This window comes from Vipera ursinii (assembly GCF_947247035.1).
Source record: "Vipera ursinii genome assembly, chromosome: 2".
In the NCBI taxonomy this organism is placed as follows: domain Eukaryota; kingdom Metazoa; phylum Chordata; class Lepidosauria; order Squamata; family Viperidae; genus Vipera; species Vipera ursinii.
The window spans coordinates 80,934,354-80,952,836 of NC_139513.1; the positions used below are offsets into that span (position 1 = coordinate 80,934,354).

Sequence of the window (18,483 nt, forward strand, 5' to 3'; positions counted from 1 at the left end):
ACCAAAAGTTGATCTGAATGTGGTACAGGAGATAAGACAAATAAATACACAGGAAATACCTGATAAAAAATAAGGTATGTTACAGAGAACAGATATAAAATGTCTTAGTCTAACACGGGTCTTCAAACTTGGCCCTTTTATGACTTGTGGACTTCAACTCCCAGAATTCCTCATCCAGCAACCCTGGCTGAGGAATTCTGGGAGTTGAAGTCCACAAGTCATAAAAGGGCCGAGTTTGAAGACCTCTGGTCTAACATAATTCTAGCTTTAGGAGTAGGGGTAGGCAACCTTGGCTCTTTTATGACTCATGGACTTCAACTCCCAGAATTCTGGGAGTTGAAGTCCATGAGTCATAAAAGAGCCAAGGTTGCCTATCCCTGTTTAGGGCTAGATAAAAGGATAAGGGCGTAGGTTGCCTGTAATTTCAGGAGGGAGAAAGGAGTGTAATTATTGCTCTTTTTCCAGTGCCTTCAGATCACAATATCTGCATCTAAACTCAGTAGGAAGGCAACCTGCATTTATTGTTACCATTTTTACAGCAAAACTTTAGCATTTGGGGTTCTTTCCTTACTCATTTCCTCTCTTTCAACTTGAACAATATCCTGTATTGTCCAACAGTCACTTCTGATTTACGCTTTCCTGATTCTTTGCTTTCTTTATATCTTCTTCTCCCACTTCCCTTCCCTTTCCTTAACTTTTAAATGCCTGCTGTTAAGCATTACATCAACACCATCAAAGTGCTTTAGCTTTGGCCATAGGCCTCCTCAGGTAAACTCAGTGATGGTAGAACATCATCTTTGTAGAGGCATTACAATGAAAATCCACCCTTTTAATACCTGGCCCCAACGTAGGACACAAGCATATAAATTACAGGGTTGTGTTGCCATTTGCCCCATCTGCCCCACGCTTTTACATGGGCATTTCCAGTTATAAAGTTCATTCATGAGTTTATTTTTTTTATTTTAATTCCATTTAGGAACTGCACATCAATCAATTTATCAACTGCATCTGGGAAAATTCTGAGTAAACAATGATGTAACCCATCTGTAAACACCTGCTAGTTAGCTTGAACTGATTAATACAAAAGAATTCCTGATTAATTAAGTCTATCTCATTTACTGGGATGGAAATTTTATTAGCCGATTGTGGGAACATCATAAAACCTGTGGGCATAGATAACTTAATCTCAACAACTTCATTTTCATCTCAACCACAATTTCATGACACTGTTTAGCAAGCTTGTTTAAGTGTAGGTTGAAGGATACAACTATTAAGGAGATGCATAGCTGACTTCAAAATCAGACTTACAAACTATATCTTCTGAATCAAACTGAAAGGAGATATTAAGTAGGATTCCACAGGGCTTGATGCCTGCTTGGTTCCCTTTAGTATTTTTATTTATGACTTGAGGGATGATGAGGTGGAGGGTATATTGTCATAATTACATGAAATTTAAAAGAAGTATGCAAATGAAAAAGAAGTTAAATGTACAAATATTGGGGAGAGCAGTAGCTCAGTGAAACAGTAACAGTTAACTCTTTTTGTTGCTACTGTTCATAATTTGGCAGGCAGTTCATTTGTCAGACTGAAATTTCCCAAACTAATTGTCAATATAGTTGATTTGATCTGCTGCGCCAGTCTCTGCTCCCTTGAATTTAAATGGTTAGTATTGACTAGGCTACTAGAACTGGGCTACTGAACTTTGGACATCCATTAGATGATAGCAAAAAGATCCTGAAAACAAACTTGATTCTACCATCTGATGGTCAATCCAGGTTTTTTACCCAAGCAATCCAGATCTGGCAAGCACTATTGTTGGCTATTATTGCAATATTTTTGTCCTTTTTTTTAATTGATTGCAAGCAGCTTTGAATCATCTTGCATTAACTATATGGGATATACCTGTTTTAATCAATCAATCTCTGTTTGCCAAGACAGACGGGTTATTGCCCAACATCTCTAAATTCTGTCTGAAAGCTACTCAAGTAGGATGCATCTTTTCCCTGTATGTTTCATCCATACGAAATTATGTACAGTACTGATTTGAAAGCCATACTTCCTGCATTCAGTGAAAAGAGTGCTGTAATGAGCCTATAATTAAATAAACTGAGTATTTTGTGATGATGTGTAACTGGAAAAGGCAGTCATAAGAATCTTTGTAGGTATTTAAGTACACTTATGTAAAAATAAAGAGTGAAACCAGTGATATAATTAACACCGTTCAGGCAGGCTGACAACAATTTGCAGTTACTTTGCATATTTTATTAATTTTCTCAGCATTTCTGGGTTGTTTGTATTCTAAGTCTGGGCTAAAATAATTTATGTGTTGCTGTTTGTTTGCCTTGTCTATCTCCTAATTGTTGATACATTTTCTCATTCCAACAGAAATGTTTGTGTGGGGACTATTATTTATTAGAGTACAATTCCTAGTTTGATCAGATATCCATACAATGATGATAAAGGAACCGGAGCAGAGCTGAGCATTATTGGAAATTTAGCGTTAGAGTCTTTTGAAAGATGATCTCTGATGAGAAGGTTCTCTCCTGATCAGAGGTTCCATTCTCTGTCACAGGATATTTTATCTTTTACCTTTTCTTTGATTCAGAGTAGCATGGTGTGTTTTTAGATTATGAGATAAATCTTACTTTATGCATTGCCAGACGCCTTCATGACAAAAGACTGGGTACAAGTTTAATAAAGTTACAGCACATGTTGTTAGTTGCGAAGTCTTGTCTGACCCATCGCGACCCCATGGACAACGTTCCTCCAGGCCTTCCTGTCCTCTACCATCTTCTGGAGTCCACTTAGGCTCACGCCTACTGCTTCAGTGACTCCATCCAGCCACCTCATTCTCTGTCGTCCCCTTCTTCTCTTGCCCTCAACCTTTCCCAGCATTAGGCTCTTCTCTAGTGAGTCCTTCCTTCTTATTAGGTGGCCAAAGTATTTGAGTTCAACTTCAGGATCTGGCCTTCTAAAGAGCAGTCAGGGTTGATCTCCTCTAGGACTGACCGGTTTGATCACCTTGCAGTCCAAGGTACTCGCAGGAGTCTTCTCCAGCACCATAGTTCAAAGGCCTCGATTCTTTGGCTCTCAGCCTTTCTTATGGTCCAACTTTCACAGCCATACATTGCAACTGGGAAGACCATAGCCTTGACTATATGCACTTTTGTTGAAAGGGTGATGTCTCTGCTTTTTAGTGTGCTGTCTAGATTTGCCATGGCTTTCCTCCCCAGGAGCAAGCGTCTTTTAATTTCTTGGCTGCAGTCCCCGTCTGCAGTGATCTTGGAGCCCAGGAAAATAAAATCTGTCACTACCTCCATTTCTTCCCCATCTATTTGCCAGGAATTGAGAGGGCCAGATGCCATGATCTTGGTTTTCTTAATGTTAAGTTGCAAGCCAACTTTTGCACTCTTCTTCTTTACCAGCCACAAGAGGCTCTTTAGTTCCTCTTCACTTTCTGCCATTAGAGTGGTATCAACTGCATATCTTAGGTTGTTGATATTTCTCCTGGCAATCTTAATTCCAACTTTTGATTCATCTAGCCCTGCCTTTCTCATGATATGCTCTGCGTATAAGTTAAACAGGCAGGGCGACAGTATACAGCCTTGCCGGACTCCTTTCCCAATTTTGAACCAATCAGTGGTTCCGTGTCCAGTTCTCACTGTTGCTTCTTGACCCGCATATAGGTTTCTCAAGAGACAAATAAGATGGTCTGGTATTCCCATCTCTTTAAGAACTTGCCACAGTTTGTTGTGATCCACACAAGCAAATGGTTTAGCATAGTCAATGAAGCAGAAGTAGATGTTTTTCTGGAACTCCTTAGCTTTCTCCATGATCCAGTGTATGTTGGCAATTTGATCTCTAGTTCCACTGCCTCTTCGAAATCCTGCCTGTACTTCTGGTAGTTCTCGATCCACATACTGCTGGAGTCTAGCTTGTAGGATTTTAAGCATAACTTTACTAGGATGTGAAATGAGTGCAATGGTACAATAGTTTGAACATTCTTTGGCACCGCCTTTCTTTGGAATTGGAATGTAAACTGATCTTTTCCAATCCTGTGGCCACTGTTGAGTTTTCCAAATTTGCTGGCAAATTGAGTGTAGCACTTTTACTGCATCGTCTTTTAAGATTTTGAATAGCTCAGCGGGGAATACTGTCATCTCCACTAGCTTTGTTGTTGCTCAGCTTTCTTAAGGCCCACTTCACTTCACAATCTAGGATGTCTGGCTCGAGGTCAGTGACCACCTCATCGTGGTTATCAGAGACATTAAGCTCGTTCTTGTATAGTTCTTCTGTGTAATTTTGTTACCTCTTCTTAATCTCTTCTGCCTCTGTTAGGTCCCTGCCATTTTGGTCCTTTATCATGCCCATTTTTCTATGAAACGTCCCCTTCATCTCTCCAATTTTCTTGAAGAGATCTCTGGTCCTCCCTATTCTATTGTTTTCTTCTATTTCTTTGCACTGTTCATTTAAGAAGACATTCTTATCTCTTCTAGCTATTCTCTGGAATTCTGCATTCAATTGGGCGTATCTTTCTTTTTCTCCCTTGCCTTTCGCTTCCCTCCTTTCCTCAGCTATTTGCAAAGCTTCCTCAGACAGCCACTTTGCTTTCTTGCATTTCTTTTTCTTTGGGATGGTTTTAGTTGCTACCTCTTGTACAATGTTGCAAACCTCTGTCCATAGTTCTTCAGGCATTCTGTCTATCAGATCTAATTCCTTAAATCTATTTGTCACCTCTACTGTATATTCGTCAGGGATATGATTTAATTCATACCTGAGTGGCCTAGTGCTTTTCCCTACTTTCTTCAGTTTAAGCCTAAATTTTGTAACGAGAAGCTCATGGTCTCAGCCACAGTCAGCTCCTGACCTTGTTTTTACTGACTGTATAGAGCTTCTCCATCTTTGGCTACAGAGCACATAGTCAATCTGATTTCTGTGTTGACTGTCTAGTGATGTCCATGTGTAGAGCCATCTCTTGGGTTGTTGGAAAAGAGTGTTTGCTATGACCATCGTATTCTCTTGACAAAATTCTATCAGCCTGTGCCCTGCTTCATTTTGTACTCCAAGCCAAACTTGCCTGTTATTCCGGTTATCTTTTGGCTTCCTACTTTAGCATTCCAATCCCCCATGACGATAAGGACATCATCTTTTGGTGTTAGTTCTATAAGATGTTGTAGGGCTTCATAGAACTGGTCAATTTCATCTTCTTCAGCACTGGTGGTTGGGGCATAGACTTGGGCTATTGTGATATTGAATGGTTTGCCTTGGATTTGAACTGAGATCATTCTGTCATTTGGGGGATTGTATCCCAGTATTGCTTTTCCTACTCTTTTATTGACTATGAAGGCTACTCCATTTCTTCTGAGGGATTCTTGCCCGCAGTAGTATAGCTGATGGTCATCTGAATTAAATTCACCCATTCCTGTCCATTTTAGTTCACTGATTCCTAAGATGTCGATGTTCAGTCTTGTCATCTCTTGTTTGACCACGTCCAGCTTGCCTTGATTCCTGGATCTTACATTGCAGGTTCCTATGGGAAAAAATCTCTACAGCATCGGACTTTCCTTGCACCACCAGATACATCCACAGCTGAGCGTCCTTTCAGCTTTGGCCCAGTCGCTTCATTCTTTCTGGCACTACTAGTACTAGCTCTCTGCTCTTCCCCAGTAGCATATTGGACGCCTTCCGACCTGAGGGGCTCATCTTCCAGCATCATATCTTTTTGCCTTTTGGTACTGTCCATGGGGTTTTCATGGCAAAGATACTGGAGTTGCCATTTCCTTCTCCAGTGGATCACATTTTGTCAGAATTCTTTACTATGACTTGTCCATCTTGGGTGGCCCTGCACGGTATAGCTCATAGCTTAATTGAATTACACAAGCCCCTTTGCCATGACAAGGCAGTAATCCATGAAGGGGTACAGCACATACAGTCTCACTAAAATGAAAAACTTAAGGCCTACAATATAGAGTCAAAAGGGTCGAAGCATTTGTACTAAACAAAACTAAATCTCACTAGCTTCCTGTAACTCTTACATATGAGACTTTCTGCTTTCAAGTTAATTATTCAAGAGCCTTTAAGCCATCAACATACTCATCCAAGTTTGCAACCTAAGTCAATTGAAATCTGGAACATATGTTATACATTGACCTGAAGGAAAATATGCATTTATTAATAGACAGTAAAAAATTTCCTCTATTAATAGAGGGATGAATGGATGATCATTAGCTCTCATAGTTTATGATTTAAAGTACTTCACAGAATTTAACACAATTTTGAAAGTCATGCTACATCATAATTTAGCTTTTCATGAACAGTTTAGGTTAACACTGAGAGTTTACAAACAGGATACCAGATTGAAATATAATCACATTAATATCTTTGAATATCTTCCACTACCTGTCATGGTTCCGATTAATGAGAGACATGAAAGAACACTGCATGATTGTTTATTCTAAAAAGGTCTATAATAATGAGAACGGAGCATCAGCACTCATGGATGGATGCCAGAATCTGAATTCTCCTCCCCTTGACACATCATATCCTACATAATCTATCTCCCTTAATTACATATCATGAATCACATTCACCAATTAGTTTAACACAAAAAGTTTCATTTTCCTTCTGAAGTGCACTATCTCTTATCTTCCCAAAATGTTGAATTCCTCCCGTGCTTTAGTGATTCAAAGCCAAACAGTTAAAGCAAAAGGCTGCCTCTTATATTGTCACCAAGCCAGGAAACAGTTTCTTGGAAAATGCCATTGGATTCACAATGATTTTTTGCTGGCAGCTTTTTCCCAATTTGTTGGGTTATGGGCAATCTGGACAGTTACACTAAATGAGAAAAAAAAAGCTTTGGGAACATGGTCACGAAGAAGAAAATGTCAATATTTGCTATTCCCAGAAGCTTTCATTAATAAAACTAAAATTTGAAAATTAGGGTTAGGGTCAGGGACTACTGCAGTGTTATTAGTCATGTTACTAAAAATTCATCCTGGTCCTTACATTTCCTAACAGAGGGAAGACAAAATCTTGCGTTACTTCCCATACCTTTCTTGTTCTTCGCTCAAAGGATTGGAGCAGGAAGAAAGAATTAACTTTGAGTAGCAAGGACTCGATTCATCAGAAATTATAGCAGCTATTTGAAATTTAGTTGGAAACTTATAACTTGGAGTGTACAAACTGTCCAATGTCAAAGAATTATTGTTTTGGAGTGATAATTGCTCAGTGACCCAAGTAAAACAGCTAGATGTGGAAGTTTCTGTAGATATTTCAAAATGAAGCTGCCATTTATTCAGCCAATACAAAAAAAAAGAGAGAGAGAGAGGTCTAAAATATGTTTTGGATTCTTAGCCTTTTACAGCCTACAAAATACTTATTTTAAACATGTTTTGTATATCCCACGCAGCTTGTTAATGGAGTACCTCATCTTGGATACAGATGTCGGAGTGGCTTTAGTGCGAACCTTTCATCTCACCGTTTTGTGAGTGACAGAGTGTGGCATTCAGTCTTTCTAGAAGTAAAAAGCCGTTCCATCCACTTGCTGGTTGATGACGTGGTGAATGCCTCTCTCCATCTCCCAGAGAGCTGCAGCGTTTCCCACTCCACCAGAGATCTGTTGATTGGAGGACTCGTTCAGCATCATCAGCCTCAGAGAATCATTGGTGGGTTTAGGGGTTGCCTGAATACTATTACTGTGGATGGAAGAAATCTGGTGGTTCTGCCCAAAGAAAAACGCTCCAGAGGAGTGGTTGAAGAATCAAGCATCAGGCAGTGCTGTCCACACACTGGTGCCTGTAGCAGCAACCCCTGCCTCAATGATGGACTCTGCAGTGAGGTACAACACGGAGGTAAGTGTAGTTTGGAGCATCTCACCTTAGGGAATCTTGGGGAAATTACAAGGACTTGTGAAATGTCTCTAGGACTAGGTCATTGATCAAAGAAACTTCTCTTCCTATGGGAGCTATTTAACCACTGTATTCCAAAGTTGTGTGCTCTGAAAAGGCATGAATTTCTGTGGGACAGAGAAGGAATAGGCCAGGGGTGTCAAACTCAATTTCATTGAGGGCCACATCAGCATTGTGGTTGCCCTCGGGGTGCCGGATGGGTATGGCCAGGGTGGGCGTGGCCTACTGGGTGGGCACAGCTGGAGTGCGTATGGCCTACTGGGTGGGCATGGCCAGCTCTACATCATTGGCATCAAGGGTGCCTATGGGGGCCTATGGGCAGGAGTGGGACAGATCTGGGGGTCTCTGGAAGAAGGAGGGTCTCTGGGCCAGGGCCAAGGCAGTGGGGACCGTTCCCTCACTGTTTCCAGGATGGCTTCGGGGGCCACATGAAACCACTTTGCGGGCCGGATCTGGCCCCCGGGCCTTGTGTTTGACATGTCTGGAATAGGCAAAGTGAGCAGGCTGAATGTTCTCATGTTTTCTTTGAACTATATGTTTAAACGTCCATCTGCAGGATTTCCTTTTAATGAAGGAACGAAACTGGCAGGCACTAACTGTAATGAAATACGGTTGTAAACTTCCTTACAACAGGGTGATTCTGGTGGAAATAAAGCATTACTATGGACATGGGTGAGGAAAACTATGCAGTGAGCTTCCAGCAGAGTGAATAGAATTTAAAATAAAAATGATTATGGTAATGGGTGAAAATGATGTGTTTAATAAAGGAAGAAGAAATTCAGTTGCACTAAATCTTTGTGTAAATTATTTCCCCGCCTGCAACGGTTCTTCCTTTATCCTGGTCACATGGAAGTGACTTTGATACTAATGTCTGGTAATAGAAGGTGTCTACCATGATACTCTTGGAAACACCTTTTCTTGAATTAGAATTCAGTTGTGCGCTTTTGTTACATTTGCCAGGATCAGAATTCTGTTTGCTCAGCACCTCATTTACTTCAGCTGCCCTTCATGAAGAACAAGGTTCACCAAGAGAGGGGGTGCAAGTTCAAGTCCATGCAGATTTGTACTCAAATCACCAGCATGTGGCTGAAGTTTACTTGTGAATTTACAACACCTTTCACATCAATGTTGCCACCTGCAGTGTCAATTGTTGTGCATATAATTGTAGTTACCATTTAAGCAGAGACATCATATCCCTCTTAGTGGAGATTTCAATGCATTAAAAAGTTATTCCTTGTGAAGAGGAACTGTACACCTAATTATTATAACATAATATCACCTGAATTATATTCTGATTTTGTATGTGGCTGCCCTGTCCACTTTTAAAAAATAAAATTTCTTTTGCTTTTATTTGACCTATTTTCATTAGGTTATTTTTGCACCTGCTCCACACAGTTTTCTGGAGATCACTGTGAAGTGGTTGATGGCCTTTGTCAAGGAAATACTTGTTTACATGGAGGGACGTGTGAACTTTCTAAAAATGGTGGCTATATTTGCCATTGCCCTGAAAAATACTGGGGAGGAAGGTAAGAATATTCTCTTAGTGCTGACTTCATCCTTTTGAACTTCAGCAAGGATATCATGCCTATGTTAATTATTCTGCAGTGCACATATTCATCACACAATAGAATATCACAGTGCAATACACATGTCTATTTAGGAATGTATGAATATTCAAAATTTTGGAACTTTTTAAAAAAAATTGGTCACCTTAGATTATCTCAATTATTACGGAATCATAGGCAGTTATGATTAAGATCTATTTGCTTATCTTTTTATTCTTTCAATAGAAAGACTGCTTGAATGAATGAATGAATGAACGAAAGAATTGCTATGTAGACAAATTAACTGTTGTATAAATAAGCAAGATTGGAGATATGATGAATACTTAGAATTAATTGTTTTGTTGCATGAGTTTTTGTTGTGAACATCCAGGACATGACTTTAATTGTATTGTGATTGTGTGATTTTGTTTCTATTACATGGCATGCCAATTTTAATTTGAGATTTTAAGGCACTGTTTATATAGATGAGTGTTTTATTAGAAATGCTGTTCTAATTATATTATATTTTATGTTTGCCTTCTCTGCTCCAAGTTTACACTGTCAGGATCTTATGGAGGGCTTAGGTGAGGTCAGGCTGTTTTGAACAAATCAACAGTCATATATTTGATATCTGCATGGTCTAGAATAGAATAAAATAACAGAGTTGGAAGGGACTTTGGAGATCTTCTAATCCAGCCCACTGCTCAGGCAGGAACCCCTACACCATTTCAGAGAAATGGTTTTCCAGTCTCTTTTTAAAAACTTCCAGTATTGGAACATTCACATCTTCTGGAGGCAAGCTGTTCCACTGATTAAGTGTTCTAATTGTCAGGAAATTTACTTATATTTTATGAACCTTTTGGGTTTCCACTTAAATGCATATTCACTGGCACAGCAATCCTGTGTGTTGTGCTCCACAGATCTCTGCCAGCTGAGCAGATACGATCACCCTTTCAGTTTTCTGCCCACTCCATGATTCAGACCCAGGAATCATCCTTCAGGGTTTCCTCAATATTTTTAACATTGGGATATTTCTCTTCTGAGATCAAAGCTGTCACCCATTTTAAGAGGAGGAAATTTGGAAAAATCCCATGGACCTGGGATAACTTTGTAGGAACTAAAAACTTATATGTATTTAGAGGGCAGTGTAGATTTCTGCTTCCTAATTCTTTCCTCAACTTCATCTATTGTAAAGAAAGGACAAATGAATTAAATTCATAGTAGTCTTAAATGTGCAGAAAATGGCAGTATGCCTATGTCTCCTTTTTTTTCTCTGAAGGTCCTGCTTCTAGGTTTGTAACTAAAGTAATTGGTACTTGCTTGCTGATATCGGTCTTTTGATCACAGGTGTGAAAAAGTCGCTGAGAAATGTTTGAAAAATCCGTGTCAGAACTCGGGACGTTGTGTGAATAGTGAGGGTTCTCCTCACTGCATCTGTACAGATCACTTCCAGGGAACGTTCTGCACCCAAAGAATTGGGATTCCAACCACTAGTCCATCCAGTGAGATTTGGAAGCCTGAAGGGATTGCCAAAATTTCTGCTGGGGTGTTAGGCATAGTCATCCTGGTGATGGCTGTTATAATCATCCACAAACGCTACTGCCACAAAGTCAAAGCTCACAAGCCAGTGGCCAAAGAAGATCCAGACCTGCTCTCCAAGAGTGAATTCTCAAAAAGTGTTGGAGTTGGCACACAAGGTCTTTCACCCATTGAACTCAATATTCTCAACAATGGTCATCCCAACCATTTCAGTGCTCTAGACCCAGCCAAGCCTTCTGTTGTGCCAGAATTCACCACCTTCAGTTCAAACAATATGCAGAAACAACGGGGTGCCATTGTGTGCAGTGTGGCTCCCAATCTCCCAGCTGCTACCCCGTTATCTAACTCTGATCATGACTCTACATTGAAGAGTTCCTGGACTGGAGATAAAATGGGTTTGTTTTACCTTTGTTTGTTTTTCTTTCTCCTTTCCTCTGTTTTCGTTGGATCTTTCCAAGTAATGTTCTTTCCATTTTTTACTTATTTTTTATTTTAATTCCATTTATATCCCGCCCTTCTCCGAAGACTCAGGGCGGCTTACAAGCTTAGCAGTAGCCTTCATCCTATGTATATGCCTGCTTATTAGGGCATGCTCTAAAGCCACACTGGTTATTCCTATGTTTGGGGTTATCTAGCTGTTCTTTTTCATAACAGTATTGTGTTATGGTGGTGTCAGTTTTGTCACATTTAAAACATAATTATGCATTTCTTTAATTCCCTTTCCAGTTAGTGTATTGTTGCCCTACACATTGAGTGTAGTTACACAGTATCAGCTAGTTAGCAAAGTATGGTCACATCAGTCATCAAGAACAACACAACATAGTGATGCAAGTAAGCTCTAAGTAAATAAATGTAGCCAGGGTTTGTTGTTGAAGTTTCTCAACTATTTTTCAAATGAGCTAAATGGACCAGTTATGACTAATGTCTTCTAACAGCAATATTCTTCAATATCAAAGTTAAAGTAATATCAAAGACAGCTCATGTTAAAGAAAGACATGATTAGTACAATCAGTCATAACAAAAAAAGAAATTTCATAGACCATTTTTATATGAACTTGGGCAAAGCACAAAGTAATAAGGATTAAAGAATTAGAAACAAAGATCATATTCATATATTAATTAAAGAACATTCAGATGCATAAGAAACAAATTTAATTTGTACTGAGTTACAACTTTTAATATGAAGGAGGAAAAACATATATGGGGTATTATCATATTAAGTGTCAGTTAAAATAGTGATGCACAAAATGATACACAGTACATCATACTGACATCATCTCATACAAACACTTAATTGCAAAACACTGGTCATATCAACCTTAAATCCCCCACAGCAAATAACAATAACAACTGGACAGAGTAGAAATGGACATCTACTCCAGACATCAATTACAAAAAGTCACATTACTTGGAGCAGGACATACATTGTAAAGGTATATTTAGCCATCCTAAAACCTTGGAAAGGATCCAATAGTCAAAAGAACCAAATCCGGTCCAAACTATGTGGTAGACTATGCATAAATAACCACCAGCAGTAATATACAAAAACCTGGCAGATATGCAGCTGTGGTCAGTCTCCTTTTTGTCTGGTAAAACAAATGCCTTTCTTTGAATACTACTTTCCCACATTACTCCATGCAAAGCCTGCACAAACAGTAGCAAGAATATGACTGGACCATGGTCTTCTACTGAGTAGATTAGAAAAGTTTTGAAGAAAAGAAACCGAATCTCAAATCATAAACAACAATCCAGATGCTGGGTTTAGAACAATCAGAACACTGAAAATGAAATAGTTGAGTTTTGTTCTGAGGTTGGAACAAATCAGAAGGTGTTGTTTCCCCCTCAAAACAAAGGTCTTGAAACACACACAATTTGTTTTGTGATCATAACTCACAAAGCAGCTAAATTCTGTCAGAATGTTTCTGGAACTATCTCTACTTCAAGATGTTTTGTGTATCGCAGAAATAGTAGAATTGCAGGATACAGTGAGCATGAGTAGCTGTTAGGAACAGCATTTGTTAGAAACAGTAAGTAAGGACAACAAATAACAGTAATGCTGATGACAAAATCTGATAGGTTTGAGAACACGTAATTCACTTCTGAAAATATCCATCACTGTATTTCATTTATCCTGTCCCTGAGTCTATCACTGAGTTTGATCCATGCAGTGAAAAATCTTTTGTCAAGAATTCCCTCAAACCAGGTACTGTATTGTTCCAAAATTAGAACTGGAGTAGCATGCTAGACCTTAAACATTCTTTTAGCTCCTGGTGAGATGTTCTCTCTGAGTAGATTATTTTTATTCATGCTTGGTAGTCTTTTTGCAAAGTTTAAAATTTTACATAGCTCAGATTCTTAATTATATAATATTTAAGAAAACAAGTTTCCCCTTGGCAGACCGTCATTCTCCAAATTATGAAAAATTATGTGGTTAATATGAAGATGCAGTGAAATAATAGCTAGTGCAGACTTTATGTTTATTAAGAGATACTGACAAGCTTCTGATTTTATTTCAGTGTATCCAGGAGAAACAACCTACTGGCCACCAAGATACCAGTCAACAGACACTCAGGAATATCATCAATATGAAGTTATTGAAACTCCCCTTCCACCTTCCCCATGCCATCGACCTCCTCCTCCTCCTCCTCCTGTAGACTCAGATCCAGCTGGCCTTTATGGTGGCTTCCCTTTCCCACTTGACCAAAGCAACAAGCGGGCCCCTATTCCACCTCGCTACAGCAATCAAAATCTGGAAGACTTCTTACCCCCTGGTTCTGCTGAACTAGCTTCTTCCCAGTGTCAGAATGAATACACTGCAATCAGCTATTACCCTTCTCAGTTGGTAGAAAATGAAGGGCCACTTTACCATCCAGACAATGGGTACAAGAGGGTTAGCGTGAGACTTAGTGTGGCCCAGCCCTCCTACGCAGACTGTGAAATCAGGCCCATACCGAATGTCAGAACTCAGCCAACCTTGCCTTCTAACTATGAGGGCTCCGACATGGTGGAGAGTGACTATGGAAGCTGTGAAGAAGTGATGTTTTAAAAAACAAAATACAGTGCATCTGCCTTCGCAATGTGCCTGAAGGAGAGGGCATTTAATTCAAGTATACTTTACTGCAATGTGCAACCTCTCCGTTTTAACAGCAGCATCTTTCCTCCTGGGTGACTGTGCTAAAAGATATGTTCATGGGTTCTGCCCGTGGTCTAGCCCCATTTTTTTGACTTGGGTGGAACACCAAATGGATCGTGTTGCTGTTTTATAGAGTTGGAATATATCTGGACAGAAAGATGGAATTGCAAAGCAGGGCATATGAAAGCACTTTCAGTGAGTGCTGGTAGCAACTGTTTTTCTCATTCACAGTGATTCCTTGAAAAACAACTACAGCAATTCTCTCTCTGCCTCACATAGGTTGTTTTATTCATGTATCTCATTCCAACAATGGTTACATTTATTGTAATAATGCAACAGAAGGCACTTATCGGTTGTCAACTGTAAAGGTAGCAACATTGATAGGTAGATTCTTGCTGTAAACTTCAGAGAGATTGGAATCAAAACATTATTGAATAGCAGTCAGAATTTTTTAATAGTGCTTTTATTCCTAAGAGCCAAGGTTTTCATTGGTCTAAAAACTCCCAGAACAGAACTGAGATTTTGAGGACAGGCTATCCTGGAGTTGTGTCACTGGTCATTGAGAAGGGAAAGCTTCTGACTGAAATAACAGGTTTATGAGTGTGTTGCATTGCCTTTAATCTAGAAATTTGTTTTTTCTGTTAAGAAATATACAAGGATGCCATTCTAATCCAGAAAAGGAACTAATGGATGGTGTTTGATGGACATTACCTTTTTTCTGATTCTCATAATTTCCTAGAAATTGTTATCAAGGAGCTTCATATTCCTGTCTAGGAAATAATAAGAAATTAAAAAGGGCTGACTCAAACCACTGCCTTGAACGATTCATGTTATGGATAAGGTATATATGCATATATTGTGCAAAGTTGCATATGAGAGAAAACACGTGAGAGAATCCATTTATGGGTTTACCTAGAAAAGAATCAGAGAAAAAGAGTAGAGTAGATTATTTAATAAAAAGGCTGGCCCGTACTTTAAATGCACTGTATATCTTTGGTTAAATTTCTCTGTGAGAGTTTATTGTGAATGTTTGTTAATAAAAAGCAATAAAGAATTTTAAAATGATATACATGTAGTAGAAAAAGAATGGGTGGTATTGGAGATAATCAGTAGTGTTCATAGCTCTCTATTTAGGGAAAGTGGATTGTGGAATTTTTACTTTTACTTAAAAGTCTAATCTCATTATACCATGAATCATAGGGCTGGAAGGGACCTTGGAGGTCTTCTATCTAGTCCAACCTCCTGTTCAAGGGAGGAGTCCTTATATCATCAATAAAGCAGTAATCTTGATCCAGCTATAAGACCTTTCCAGGCATAACAATTAGCTATACGTTTGTTGCACATCTTCATCTGTAGAGATGTATATGCCTAGTTCAGGGGTAGGCAACCTCGGCTCTTTTATGACTCATGGACCTCAACTCCCAGAATTCCTCAGTCAGCCTGCAACACCTGCCTGACTAGGCCCTAGATAGTTTCTTGTCCCTTCCACTCACCGCTACAATCTGAGGAAACAAATTTCCCACTTGTTTCAGATCACAACTGCCATAATACCCTGATGGCACAGGGGATAGGAGCTGCAGTCCAAAAAACACAATGTGCAAGGGTACAAATTATTGTGTATTGAGTTTGATGAGACATAGACCAAACCGAAGGTTAAACAACTGCTCTTTTATTGAAGGAAACACAGAAGTGCCTCTGACAACCACTTGTCATTTATTTATACTCTGCCGCCACTAGGCGGCGACCATTTTAAAGCACAATTTCGTGCTTAAATTGTAGGCTAGCTGTTTGCTCGGAAACAGTTGGAGACTTTTTTTCAAACATCACAACAACTGATTATAACAACCGTTATCAATTCAAACTAATACATAACACAAATGTTTATGGTATTCTTTGCAGAAGCACAAAACTGAGATTGAATGACTTATTTATCATTCTGTTGCATGCACAGAAGATATTGCTGACTAGGCAAGACCCGTTGTGGCCCATCTTCCTTGCTCTGGGAAAGGAGATGACAAATGGATCAGCTCCTGCTCTTTGAAGAAAGTCCTATTTAGTTATTCCACAAAGTGAAACAGAGGCAGGAGACCTGCATTGTAGGATCTCCTACTTGTGCTTTGCTTATTAGAATTTCTGTAAGAATGCAATCATTGCAAAAATCATTATAGAATAATTGCCCTGGGTGAAAGTTTTAATCCTTTCTCTGAGATCAGTATGAATCTCTTCTGTTGTGATTACTCTCTCTCTCTCTCTCTCTCTCTCTTTCTGAAGAGCTATCAGCAGCTGTGCTTGTTAACAAAATTGGTACCAATAGAACATTTCTAGTCAACAGTGTACAGCTTGCTTTGTTCGTTATTTTTTCTGGTATCTTAAAGAATGAACATATTTCTTATAGCATAAACTTTCCTTGTTCCTTTATGGATGTATTGTCATTCTAACTGAAGCCTCTAAGAATATTAGAATTGCACCTTTCCATTATCCTCTTTCTTAAGGTCATAATCATCTTTTTCTGTTTCTATTCCCCCCCTATTACTGATACTTGGATTCCAAAAATAATATAAAGCTGACATGAATAACAGAATAACAGAGTTGGGACCTTGGAGGTCTTCTAATTCAAGCAGGAGACCCTATACCATTCCAGGCAAGTGTCTGTCCAGTCTCTTCTTAAAAGCCTCCTGAGATGGGGCACCCACAACTTCTGAAGGCAAACTGTTCCATTGATTAATTGTTCTCACTGTTAGGAAATTTCTCCTTAGTTCTAGGTTGCTTCCCTCCTTGAATAGTTTCCATCCTTTTTTTTTGTCTTGCCCTCTGATACTTTGCAAAACATGGAGGGAATAAACCTGGTTGAAGAAGCAGATCAGTGAAGTAATTTTTCCAATTGGCCCAAAGAGTCAATCTAGATCAGGGCTTTTCAATCTTTTCACCCATTGTACCACTTTTAGGATATGGCAACATCCGAGTACCACCAGTTGCCTAGCAAGGTATCAAAAACTCGATCACCAAAAAAAGGGAAAAAAGTGATAAAGTACAGGTAGTCCCCGACTTACAACAGTTCGCTTAGTGACTGTTTGAAGTTACAATGGCACTGAAAAAAGTGCCCCCAAGCCACAGCCGAGCAAGACACCTGCCTACCCACCCAGCGGTGCTCTTCCTCCTGTCTGAGGTTTTCATTGTTGTGAGCATTTCTGTTGAGGATTGGCAGCGAGGGTGGGCTGGGTTGGTTTTTATCCCCCCCCTGCTGGGTGGTTGCAGCAGGTTTTGGTCACTTCACATGACCCTGGGACACTGTGACCATCATAAATATAAATCAGTTGCCAAGCATCTGAATGTAAATCACAAGACCCTGGAGATGCTGCAAGATTCCAGCTGATCGGTGCTTCTTCTGGACTCAGCAGAAGCGCCAGGATCAGTGCTGAGCTCCAGCTGGAGCCTGGAGCTGATCCTGGCGCTTCTGGTGAGCCCTGACAGCCCTGCAGCTCCAGCCATCTCTCGCTCAGGCTTGTGCAGTGCTGCCACCGGTTCAGCTCATCCCCCTCCCCCTCTACCACTTTTCTAGGATGGTTGCGTACCACCTGACAGGTGCCAATGTACCACAGGTGGTACCCGTACCACTGGTTGAAAAGCCCTGATCTAGGTGATGATAGGTAGATAGATAGATAGATAGATAGATAGATAGATAGATAGATAGATAGATAGATAGATAGATAGATAGATAGATAGATAGATAGATAGATTTTTTCCTGCCTTTATTATTTCTTTTTATAAATAACTCAGAGTGGTGAATATACCTAATACACTTTCTTCCTCCAATTTTCCCCACAGCAACAACACTTTGTGGTGGGTTTGGCTGAGAGTGAGTGACTCAACCAAAGTCACTCAGCCGGCTTTCATGCTTGAGGCAGGACTTGAACTCACTGTCTCCTGATTTCTAGCCTGGTGCTTTCATCACTTAGACCAAACTGGTGCTGGGAAAAGACTATTTTATCTTATTCTCCTCTGTCCTTGTCTGTATAGCATGGAAACCAGTTATACGAAAACCTACAATACCTTCTTAGAAAGATATGCAGTTGTTTAGCCAATCAATTACTCATTTATGGGGAAAAAGCATCTTTATTTTCAATTTTGACAACTATGACCTGGATGTCTGAGAATCTCCATGGACATCTTTATGATGATATATAAAAACATTTTATGATGAAATGTCTGTGTTGTTGAGATGAATGGTACACACAGTTAAAGTGTAATACAATATAAACATGCTAGTAACTTTAAGGAAATTTATACTTCCTTGGTATAAACACAACTCTTTTGAGTGTACTGAATGCAATTTCATATTAAATGATCCCAAACTGTGAAG

The 18,483-nt window shown here is 39.5% G+C and overlaps 1 protein-coding gene across 1 annotated transcript in view; it reads left to right on the plus strand.

Annotated features, from left to right (window-relative positions):
• FAT2 (FAT atypical cadherin 2) overlaps positions 1 to 14,036 on the plus strand; it is a gene marked incomplete at both ends in the record, with an annotated part of 59,742 nt that extends 45,706 nt beyond the window's left edge. The window contains 4 exons of the mRNA XM_083354340.1: positions 7,409 to 7,850; positions 9,277 to 9,433; positions 10,799 to 11,385; positions 13,507 to 14,036. Coding sequence (XP_083210466.1) covers positions 7,409 to 7,850; positions 9,277 to 9,433; positions 10,799 to 11,385; positions 13,507 to 14,036 — 1,716 coding nt within the window. The remainder of the gene's footprint in view (positions 1 to 7,408; positions 7,851 to 9,276; positions 9,434 to 10,798; positions 11,386 to 13,506) is intronic.
• Between the last annotated feature and the right edge of the window lie 4,447 nt (positions 14,037 to 18,483).